Raw genomic sequence first — 11632 nt, forward strand, 5'->3', positions numbered from 1 at the left:
ACCTTGATTTGGAGTATTTGGAAGGAAAGAAATAAGATAATTTACGAGGGGAACTAGCAAGTTTGAGTATAGTGGTCGATGAAGCAAAAACTTTTGAGTTTTTTTTGGGTCCATAATTGATTGAAGCAATTGGGTTTATCTTGGGACGAATGTTGAAAATTTGATTTTGTGTTGTGTTGTAAAATTGGTGGTTTTATTATTGATGTAGGAGTTTGTTGTAAAAAGATTGTTTTGTGTGGGGTCTTGTAGGTGCCAGCTTGTTGGTAACGTTGGCTCGTTTTAATAAATTGTTTTTTTGTTGGTCGTTAAAAAAATATGTTCATCATGTCTAGAGAACAATATTATATGTTTATTTCACCAACAGTTTGATCAAGTTTAATATAAATAATTAGAATACCAAGTTTAGTGAACTATAGAAGAGTTATGACATAATTATTACGATAAATTTATCGTACAAATTAAATTAATATGTTACCTGTGAGAATCAAATAGTGTAATTGTATATACAAATAATATAATTATGTGATTACATCGTAATTTAATTACACTATACTATAATTATACTATGTTGTATATATAATTACACTACTTATTTTTGTTAATTTATTTGTATTTGATCTAAACCTTAATTATTACAGTGTAATCGGGCAATTTCATAGAATAGTAACCAAGTTTCAAAAGTGTTCCAATTAGGTCACTCAACTTTCATATTTTATTAAATTAAAAGTTTTAACATGTTTTTTTAACGTTTTTATTTTTTGTTTCACATAAGAAATATTTTTATCTTTTTGTTGATGTTAACATTGAGTGGCGACGTGAATTTTATTTTTTATTTTTGAATTTTAATATATTTAACGTTTTTAATTTTTTAAAAATATAACTACATATATTGCAAATTCCGACCCCCACATCTTATCCTCCATTTCTTTCTTGACAAACAAAAAAATCGGTAAGACTCGATTTGAAGATTTAGTGATCCGATTTGAGAAAAATATGCATGAGTGATCTAATTGAAACAATTTTGAAAGTTGATTACTATTTTATGAGATAATCCCTATTTTTAAAATGTCTCAAATTAGAATAGCATATATTTAAAAAGTGGTCCGACCCGGTCCACTTACTCTTAAAAAGGACCTTACGTTTCACATTATCCCATCCTTTGACGTGTATGCTTACGACTTATCCTATCATTTTTACCTTCTTTATACGGTTTTAATAAGTGGTAGACTGGTAGTGACAATGCTAAGTAGTGAGATTGTTTACTATGAAAAGTCTACCTCTGATTACGTGACACATCATATGTGTGTAAGAATGTATGTAATTTAATGTTATCTCATAGACAACTAAGATAAATAAAATTACTTAATTCACTAAAATGAGATTGCATTTGACGACAAAACTTTTCATTCTAAACGGTGTGGAGCTTGATATGCCGCTGAAAAGATGACGTGACTGGCGGTGCCGGCAAAAACCCCCAGCCATCTTGGTGCCGTCCAACGGTGAGTTTGTTGTGGAATTTTCACCGCTGAAAATGCCGCTAACTTAAAGATTTTGTATATATTTATAAAACAAAATTAATATTTGGTTGAAGTGATGGTTACGTGAGGCTGTAGCCTGTTGGTGTGGATCTGGTAATCTGGTTCGTTGAACGGCTGAGAATGAGGAAGATGAGAAAAAATAACTCATATCCTCCTATTGAGCCTATCAAGATACGATCATCTTCTATACACTCTAAACACTTTACTTTCACTGTTTATCTCATATCGTTCTAACCAGCGGCGTAGCCGAGAATTTGTTAAGGGACAGATGACCGATTGTTTATCACTTAGATTTGGTTTTATAACGGGTTCGATGTTGAAATACACTAATATATAACACTAAAACAAAATTTTGTCGAACCCATACCCGTTCCCCTAAGGCTGTCTACACCCCTGGATCTACCAATTCTTATGCCGGAGGTTAGTCATATAGAGGATCCTACTGTGAGTCTCTTGACGAAACTAATGATCAGTTTTGTAGGTCCAGTGTTCTTTACCACATACATATCTCATATTCTACTACACTGACCAAATAACAATTTATTCTTATAACTTATAGCTAGTTGGTTTGCTTGTAAAATTATCATATTATATATTATAGATTATCCAGGGCCGGCCCTAGGCATGGGCGAGCTGGACTCCCGTCCGGGGCACGTTATTTCTGTGGGCACTAAATTCCGGTCGTCGGATTTTATGTTGAACTTTTTCAACCTAAAACCACTCTTTCATTTTCTCTTTCTCCCCTCTCCGGTGATGAACATATAAAGAAGGTGAAGACAAGGAGGAAGGTAGCTCGTCGGAGTTGCAGAAGAAGTGTTTTGTACCTTTTTAGCTTTCCTTTTTTTAATCTAATATTTAACTCTAATTTAATTAAATACTATCTAACAGGCTCGGTTTTGTACCTTTTTAGCTTTTCTTTTTTATTTTTTTTAATTTAAGTTGATAAAGTAGGTAAATATTTTTCTAACTATTAAGCTCTAAATTAACTTACTATTATAAGTTTAAAAATTATGAATACATTTAATTTTTCATTGTTTATGTTGTTTCAAGTATTATATATTACTTATATTATTATTTCTCATTTATGTATTTATGTATATATACATTACTATTTTATAGTATAAATTTTTAATAAATTTATAACTAAATTAACATTTTTGTCATGTAAAAATGCTTCTATAAAAACATACATTAAAAATCTAACTCAAATCAATCTGATATATGTTTGCAAGCGTTGAAAATGAGATGAATTATAATGATTTCAAGATACAAGGCAGGGCCAGCCCTAGGGTAGTGTGAGACGGACAACCGGCTGAAGCGCGTAATTTTCTGGTGCCAAACTTCTTTTATATATATTTAAAAAAATTATAAAATCATCTTAAATAAATTGGGCCAAAAACTATATTTTATCCATAACGTCAAACGTCGTTTAATAAAAAAAAGAGTATTATATTCGTTATATTTTATGGTCTACGGGCCTTCTCATTTAAACTCGGCTGAGGTATTTAAATCCTCAAAGCCGACCCTGTATAAATTTATATTCATATTTACAATTATATTTATATTTTATAGTTATTATTATATATACACACATTTGTCATGTTATGACATCCAAGTATCCAATCCAACCACTAAATAATAATAATAATAATAATAATAATAATAATAATAATTTAGTGGATATAGCCAAATCTTGACTAGTACTAAACCTTAAAGACTGTTAACAAAACAAAGAATCCGTGATCCGATCTAAGCCGTTAATCTCACCCGCATCCAACGGCCAATAACCCACCCAATTCACCCTTTTATTCTCCAAATTCTTGATCATGTTATCGTCTTTATAATAATAATATTAATATTAACATAATCCACTTCGCTCAGGAATCATCTACAGATCCAACTATCCACAACCCACAATTTCATTTCATTTCATTTCTTCTTACAAGGTTTGATTTTTATTACCCAATTCTGTTTTCGTATGTTTATAATTAATTGGGTATGATTTTGTTTTAATTAGTTTAGTTATGGGTTCAATTTTGGGACTTGATTTATTGATTTGATTTGATTACTGTTTGTGTATTATGTAGTTTATAGTTATTGATTTGAATTGTATTGTATTGGTCTTGATCAGTTGATTATTATTGATTATTACTTTCTTAGCTGTAGGTTTGGATTTAAATCTTTAAATCTAATTAATTGGATATTAAATCATCCAAATTATAATCAGAATCACTTAATTTAGGTAGGCGGCGAACGCCGAACGGTTTGGCAGGAAGTTCGTTCGATTAACTAAATGAGCGAACACAAACAAAGGCGATGTTCGTTTGACTTTTGTTAGTTTGTCTGTTCATTAAAGGTTTTTAATATTTTAATGACTTTTATAATCTTTATCATATGGATTTAAGCAAATTTATTACCTATAAAACAAAGAAGTTTGAGAATTATGTGATCATTTTTTATGTAAAATTAACATATGAATATGAATGTTAGAATAAAAAAACACCAACACAAATTTGGTAGCTTGAGAATTATGGGATCAGTTTATATTAAAATTAACATCTGTATTGTAAATTAACAAATTTGGTAGCTGGAGTGAATCGTTGACATTGGCCATTCTCGATTAACCAAATCAAATAAATTATTGTTTTGTGTTAATCTGTTTGTGTTAATCTGTTTGTGTTCGTGAACCGTTCACGAACAAGTTTTGTTCGGTTAGGTGTTTGTGAACCGTTCACTTGCTAGGTTTGTTAGGTTCGGTTCATTTACAAGCCTACTTTCAGGGCATCTTGCAAATTACGTGAGTATACATGTTTGTTTAGTGTACTTTATTATCTCATCCTTAAAATTGTTGATTTGATTTTCTTTCAGGCGAGTGTGCCATGTGAATTTGAACAAGAACAAGATTCGCGATTCGATTACTATCTATTTGACTTTTGCTACTCAAAGGCTGTGAGAAATTAATACACAATGGTGCAACGGGGCGGTTTAACGGGTGCTCAACTTTCCCTTACAGTCCCGCTATCTCCGGTTCTTTCCGTTTGGGAATGTATTATTCGTAAAAAGAGGTATTCGTTCAGACCCGAGTGGTTGTAGGGGCAGGGGAAATCGTGACCACTACATTAATAAAAAAAACAATCATAGTTCATAGTGATGATTTATACGTTTTAGAGAAGTTTATTTTTAAGTAATTAAAAAAAGGTTTAGTTTTTTTATATAGAGTTTAGATAAAATGGAATGTGGTAAAGCGCCATCTAGTGTTAGGAAAGTTAAGAAGAAGCAAGTGAAGGACGAGCTGGATCGTATCAAACAAGCCGAGAAGAAAAAAAGGCGTTTAGAGAAAGCCCTTGCCGCATCAGCAGCCATAATATCTGAGCTAGAGAAGAAGAATCAAAAGAAGAAAGAAGAACAACAGAGGCTGGATGACGAGTGTGCAGCCATAGCCGAGGCGGTTGCTTTGCAGGTCCTGATTGGTGAAGAATCAGACAAATCATGTGTCCAAGCCATGAAAGAAGAATGGTATCCATGGGGATATTGTGACAGTCGTGCTAGAACGACAGCTACTGTTATTCCACACTCCTGTCAACTTCCCGTGAGTCCAATTGGAGATACAGGTCGGGTTTGTGTAGGATCTGGATACCAGTGGAACGGGTATAGGTATTTCTCGAGTGATGTTCATGCACCGTATGTTAAGGAGACAGACTGGGAAGCTGCGGAAACTATTTCTTCACTCCAGATTGCAGATGGTGGTGTGAACGCCTTTGTTTTCAATAGAATGATGAGAGGGTGAAACGCGTCTTCAAGTGTTATGTTTGATGCAATGTTGATTTATTTCGTGTGTATTTACAGAGGTCTTGATGAATAATTCGATCTTGTTTCTTCTTAAAGTTATCGTTTGTTAGTGAAAAATCAGATACTGGTACTAAAGTTTGGTGTTATTAAATAACAAAGTCCATAGTTGATGTTTGATGTTGCCTTCTATTTGTTTCTTCTATTCAACTGGTTATATAACAGACTAGCTGTATATTATCATAACTAGAAATACAATTGTAACCTTATTATACACAATCAATAATTCAACATGCAATTATCTTTTTCTATACAAGTTTTTGAACAGTTGTTAGTAATTACATATGGGTTAAAGTTTCTTTCATTTGATAACCACATTAATCGATTTAAATATTAAAATTATCATTAAAAAAACGGTATTACGTCGCTTAACGGGCCGGTCAAAAGTTTCTTTCTATAGGAATTTAGGCTCACAGGATCCATGCATGCGTAACATGTGAGCATAGAACACCTAGAGGTTGATAAACAAGTACGTGTTGATGATTACCAGATGTGTTTCTTATCTAATACTTTTTTTTATAGAAAACCTAGATATATAATGATTATTACGTGAGGTTAAGTTACTATTTCTAACTAATATATGTTTAAAAAAGATCAAATGTGAATGAAAGAAGAAAGAAAGAAATATGATGGCATTTTTGGCATAAATGAAGTTTATGGATCTTGCATAGGTCATGCATGAAGATCCCATACACCTAAACCAATCGGATATAGGTGACATACATATATAAAAGTTCTTACCCATGTCATGGACATGGTAAACGGGATGGGACATGGTAAAAGCAAAAATTCAACTTTTGTTGAGCAACTATTGCCAAATGAAGAAGTTAAAATGGAAGCAATCTGTACCGTAAATGGAAAAATGGAACATCGAATGAAGTGCAAAACATATGTGCAAATTAGAGTTTGAAATAAAGAAGTATCATCGTTTGTTCAATAATCTCGAGGACGAGATGAAAATAAAGAGGGAAAAATGTAAAACTTCTTATAAAGCAAACCGTATTATAGTATCTAGATACCTGTACACATATGTTAAAGGTAAGGGACTAATCAATTAACTCAAAAAAGAACTATACAACACATGACTAAAGAATCTAGAGCAGTATTCTTCTCATTAAATCTATGGATATAATTGTATATACGGTCCTAAGTGTTACTAGACTATAAGAGTTTAAAGCATACATTTAATTAGAAAAATTTGAATATGATGCAACAAGATGGAAGTCTTAATTGACAATGTTTGTGAGACTCGTTATCTTGAAATTAAGATGAATATAGTTGATGATTCTTTCAGTTGAAAGGGAAGAGTATAGCTAATATGTAAAGATAAAATTTTGAATTAGTAAATGGAAGCTTACTCAATTTTCTACCGAAGAGGATAAATTGAGGTATCAAGTAGCTATTTAAGTGAGCTAAGTGGAGTCCATGCATAATTCTATGATACATGGAGAGCGTTTGAAAAAAAATATTTTTATTGATTCATGTATTTAACCGAAGACCCATGCGACCACGATCTTAGTTTGCGCAACGCCAATCAAACAAGTAGTCGGAAGCCACAATGAGGTGGTTGGGTTGAGGAAACCCCACCAAGTGTTTGTAGAAAAGATGGCTAGGATGAAAGTGGTGGATCCATGCAAGAAATGTAAGAACAACATTTGACATAATTCAAGCTAGGAACAAATTTAAGATTTCAAAGTGGAAAGTGGGACACTAACATCGTGACCACCCGAGTTCTTAGGAACAAAGTTATGATTTCAATGTGGAAAGCGGGATACTATCATCGTGAATACCCAAAGTCTTAGAAGTGCCATAACCGTAGCAGAACTTGACACGTGATCAAAGTACAAAAATTCAAAAGCCTAGGAAGGTTTCTAAATACTCCTTTATTTATGTTTTGGATTGGTACACATGCTTGCTATGATGTTTTAAGTAATGTGATCGAACTCATGTTGATCATTTTTTACTATGTGTGCTTTATTGCTTGCTACCTTTTGTGTGCACTTAATAAAGTTTGAAGTTAGATGTTATGATGTTTGTAAGTTATGCCTTAACGGACTAGGGCCTACAAAACCTTGGAGGCAATGAAATTCGGAAGATTCGTTTGATGTAATATGACTCAATGCTATGCTACTGTATGCCATGTAAAGTTATGAGAAGCATGGTACAAGCCTAGAGTTACTAGGAGGGGGGGACCGGAGTTGATGAAAGGTGGTACGAGATTAAAGGGGCATAGGGTTACGAAAGTTTAGTTTTAACAATTTCACGGATCAAACGTGGAAAGAAGTAAAATTTGAGAATAGAACATTTTTGATGGATTAAGGAAAGGCAGGAGGGTTTTCAAGTCGCGTCATGCGACGAGACATGATGGGTGAGCTTTATATGCCCACTTTGTGTAGTTTTTACGGTTTTTTGGATTGATGTCAAGCTTATATGATTTTACATAATAGATTATGTGCAGATTTTGGGTATATGTCATGCATATAAGAAGCAATTTGTATTGTAAATGGCAAAATGGAACCTCCAATGAGGTGCAAAATATACGTGTAGTTTAGAGTTTGAAATAAAGAAGTATCCTCATTTGTTCAACTAATCTCGAGGACGAGTTAATAATAAAGAGGGAAGAATATGTGTGCAGATTAGAGTCTAGAGCAGTATTCTCCTTAAATCTATGGAGGCAATTGTATACACAGTATGAAGAAACACTAATCGACCCCGGGCAGATTACGGATAATCTGGGGGTTAAATAGATGTTTCCCACGAGGGGTTAGATCCGGCAAAGATGGTTCTTCTGATAACCTGCAAAACAGACACCGTGAGCTCGTCACTGAGAAGGGGGGGGGGGGGTACCTCCTTGTGACCACCCTCCGGCGTGAGAATCAGACTAGATTGCTCTTGAATATAAGTGTATATTAAGAGAATGACTAGAGCAGATATCAGGTAATATATCAAGATATGAGATATGAGATAAGATGATACCATTCCAAGGTGTTGGAGTATTTATAGACGAAGGTAGGTTTCCAAGCAGGTACAGCCGGCTGAATAGTGTTCCTGTTCTGCCAACTGTGGGCTACGCACATGCCATGCTGGTGGTTGGTGGATAGGCAGCGGCTGATAGTGACCAGGCCGGCTGTGTACTATTCCTGTTCCACCAACTGCAGGCCATGCCATGCACGTCCTCCGACAGGTTGGTGAGTAGGCAGCGGCTAATAGTGACATACAGTACAAGAGCGTGCTGCTCGTCATACTGTTGTCAGTGAGCTGTCGTATCCTTGGTCAGATCTTTTGTCCATACCTCGTCAGGTACAGTACAAAAGATCCTCCAGTATCATACGGACTGGCTCATTTGGGCGGGAGTTCTCCCGGCTTTGTGCGGGAGTGTTCCCGGCTTGCTCACTCCTTCTTCAGGTGACATTACTGAATTATTTAAGAGTTAAGTGCCTTGTGCGTGTAGCTTTGCTGCGCAGGTAGCCTACCCTGATGGCTTGTATCCGCAGCTGCGGGAACAGGCAGAGTACTTCACCATTGGGAGGCTTTTCCTGCGAGAACAGCTTGCGTATTGCGCGTAAGGACGTCACGTCTCTGAGCATGGTGGGTCCTGCGGACCCAGTTGGTTTCTGCGCAGACGTCCCTCTTAAAGGTAAGTCTTGCGGGTCCAACTGGGCTCTGCTAGGACCTACCTCTTCAAGTCCCCCCAATCCAATGTTCTTCCCATGAATTTAATGAGTGAGGTGAACTTTTGGACTTAAGCAAAGGGTTTTGAAAAGGGTTTAGTTTTAAGGTTTTCCATGGGGATTCTTCCCGCGGAAGTCCTAATGTCACGTGCAGAAATTCCCGACTTTTCTGCTTGATCTTTGGGTATGATGCGGGTAGGTCTGTAACCTCCTCGCAAGTCAGGAGCGTTGAGTACCTCTTGTGTAGATTCTCCATGAGGTTTTGGTAGTTTTGAACATAGTGATCAATTATGTTAAACAACCAATTCCATCTTGGAGCTTCAAACAATCTAGTTCTCGACGTTCCCGCTATGTGGGGATGTCATTCCCGTTTCCGCAAGCATGGCCCAGAAGATCCTTCTTGGTTTCAATTCCCTGCGGAATGCTAGGTATGTGAAGGGTTTTGCCTTGACACTGTACCCGCACTCGTCTTATAGTTACTTTATTTCCAAGGTATTCCTGGTTTCAATTCCCTGCGGGTGCTTAGTATGTGAAGGGTTTTGCCTTGACACTGTACTCGCACCTGTCTTATGGTTACTTGGTTGCCGAGGTATTCTTGGCTTTAATTCCCTGCAGGTGCTAAGTATGTGAAGGGTTTTGCCTTAACACTGTACTCGCACCTGTCTTATAGTTACTTGGTTGCCAAGGTAAGGGGTATATTCCCGCTTACTTTTGAATCTTTTTGAAATTCGAAGAGTTGGTGAAAGGATAAGAACAGTCCAAACTGTTGAAACGTCGTCCGACGGTTTCTTCTGACAGTGTCAGGACGTGCAGGAAGTTATGGCGACGTGACAGTACATGGTCATTCCAGACGCTTTTTCAGGCGCGTGGGCGCGATTTTTTGGGCGCGTGGGTGCGGATTTTACGACGCGCGTCCCGTCAACAGCTGTTGCCAGCTTGCTTTTTTCACGTGTCATAGTTTCATTGCACCAGCTCTTTTCTCTCTCCTCCGCATTAAATTCATCGCATTCATTGCGATGAGTATATAAAGGGGGAGAGGGTCCTTTGTAATCCACACCTTCACTTTTATCTTCTCCTTAGCGATTTCCGGCGAATATTCTTTCTGAAATCGTTGTCTTTCATCCTTCCATAATGTCTTCTTCCCATGATGTTCAGGCTACTGCCGAGGAGTCTGACGTGTACGCCGAGAATCCGTCGTCCACGTCGGACAAAGATGACAAGAGTACTGCTGGCGAGTGCCAGTGTGCTCTTCCGGCCGACCTCTATCAGTACGTCGTCCGGAAGTTCATGCTCGAGCCGTTCGAGCCTGAGTTTCCGGAGCCACACCAGACAGTGTACGATGCCCCCAAGGGCAAGATAGGGGTGTACGCTGCATTCTTCGTCTATGGGAATCTCAGGTTCCCATTGACGAAGTTTGTATACCGTGTTCTGGAGAGACACGGTGTGCATCTGACTGAGGTACACCCGATGGTGATCGCCAAGATCCGCCATTTTGAGTGGGTGTGCCTCATTCTGGGCGTGGAGCCCCACGTTGATCGGTTGATGACCTTCTACTCCTGGAGGTGCATCCAGGGGTGGTACACCTTGGACAATCGGATCAAGGGGTTGAAGATCTGCGCTACCGAGCGCAGTCTTCGGTCGTGGAAGCGGGAGTTTTTCTACATCTCCGCTCGCGTCATCCCCCTTGCGATAACGTTTAAAAATGGGAGAGCACTCCCCGCCCTTCACGCCCTCAACCATCAGGAGGCGGAGTGGTTCGCCAAGATCTCCCGGATCCAGACTCCGGTGTATCGCTTTGCGGAGTCCGGGATGGTGATGCTCGGGATGAGCCGGGTGTGGAAGGAGGCGTCACAGATTCCCATCGTTCTTGAATACGGTTTGAACTCTGTCCCTTACGGTATGCTCTGTCTTCTTTGTTGATATAGGTTTTTCTTATAACTGTTTCTTTTTTTTTTTTTTTTATTTCAGAGGGGAATGACTTGCAGTCGCTCCTGCATCCGCGGGAGGCTGATGGTCCCGCTCGGATGGGTACTCGTGCTTTAGATGAGAACGAGTTGCCCATCCTTGAGCAAACGGCGGATCGGTTCGTGGAGGTCTACCCGCCAGGCCACGAGATCCTGAGCGCCAGGCGGCCAGGTAAAGAACTTTTTGACCCTCGCCCTCTCAATGCTCAAACCTCTGCGGGAATTCCTCTAATTTTGTCATCTTCTGATGAGGAATCCGCAGATGGTCCTTTATTTGCGAGGAAGAAGAAGGCTGCCGGCGGGAAGGGGAAGGCGGAGGTTGCCTCCACTGCCGATCCGGGGAACTGGTCAAACTCGGAGACCGAGAGCGAGGAGGCGGCGGGGAACCAAGGTGGTGTTGAGACCACTGCTCCGAAGGCTGAGACGACTGTCACCTCCGAGCAGCCCAGGACGACGACGGTGACCGGTATGAAGAGGCCGGCTCCATCGGGTTCGTCCCCGCCTGTTCGCACCTTTAGGCTCAAGAAAACCCGTAAGTATAATCTTCCTTTACTTTTACTGCATAGATTTCCACCATTATACTTATATCTTCTTTGTGCAGGCGTGGATGCTA

The 11632-nt window shown here is 38.2% G+C and overlaps 1 protein-coding gene across 1 annotated transcript; it reads left to right on the plus strand.

The window, feature by feature from the left end:
* Positions 1-3250: 3250 nt before the first annotated feature.
* On the plus strand, positions 3251-5502 carry LOC143550056 (uncharacterized). Its single transcript, XM_077040795.1, has 2 exons — positions 3251-3484; positions 4407-5502. The coding sequence occupies exon 2, from the start codon at positions 4768-4770 to the stop codon at positions 5323-5325; it is 558 nt and encodes a 185-aa protein (XP_076896910.1). The 5' UTR covers positions 3251-3484; positions 4407-4767; the 3' UTR covers positions 5326-5502.
* The last annotated feature ends 6130 nt before the right edge of the window (positions 5503-11632 follow it).

The sequence above is a fragment of the Bidens hawaiensis genome, unplaced genomic scaffold (genome assembly GCF_021521415.1).
Source record: "Bidens hawaiensis isolate Kalapana, Puna unplaced genomic scaffold, B.hawaiensis_p1.1 tig00015918_1, whole genome shotgun sequence".
Taxonomy (NCBI): Eukaryota; Viridiplantae; Streptophyta; class Magnoliopsida; order Asterales; family Asteraceae; genus Bidens; species Bidens hawaiensis.

What these genes read in the sequence shown, in the direction of transcription:
- LOC143550056 (XM_077040795.1), top strand. Translation starts at nt 4,768, where the DNA reads ATGGAATGTGGTAAAGCGCCATCTAGTGTTAGGAAAGTTAAGAAGAAG.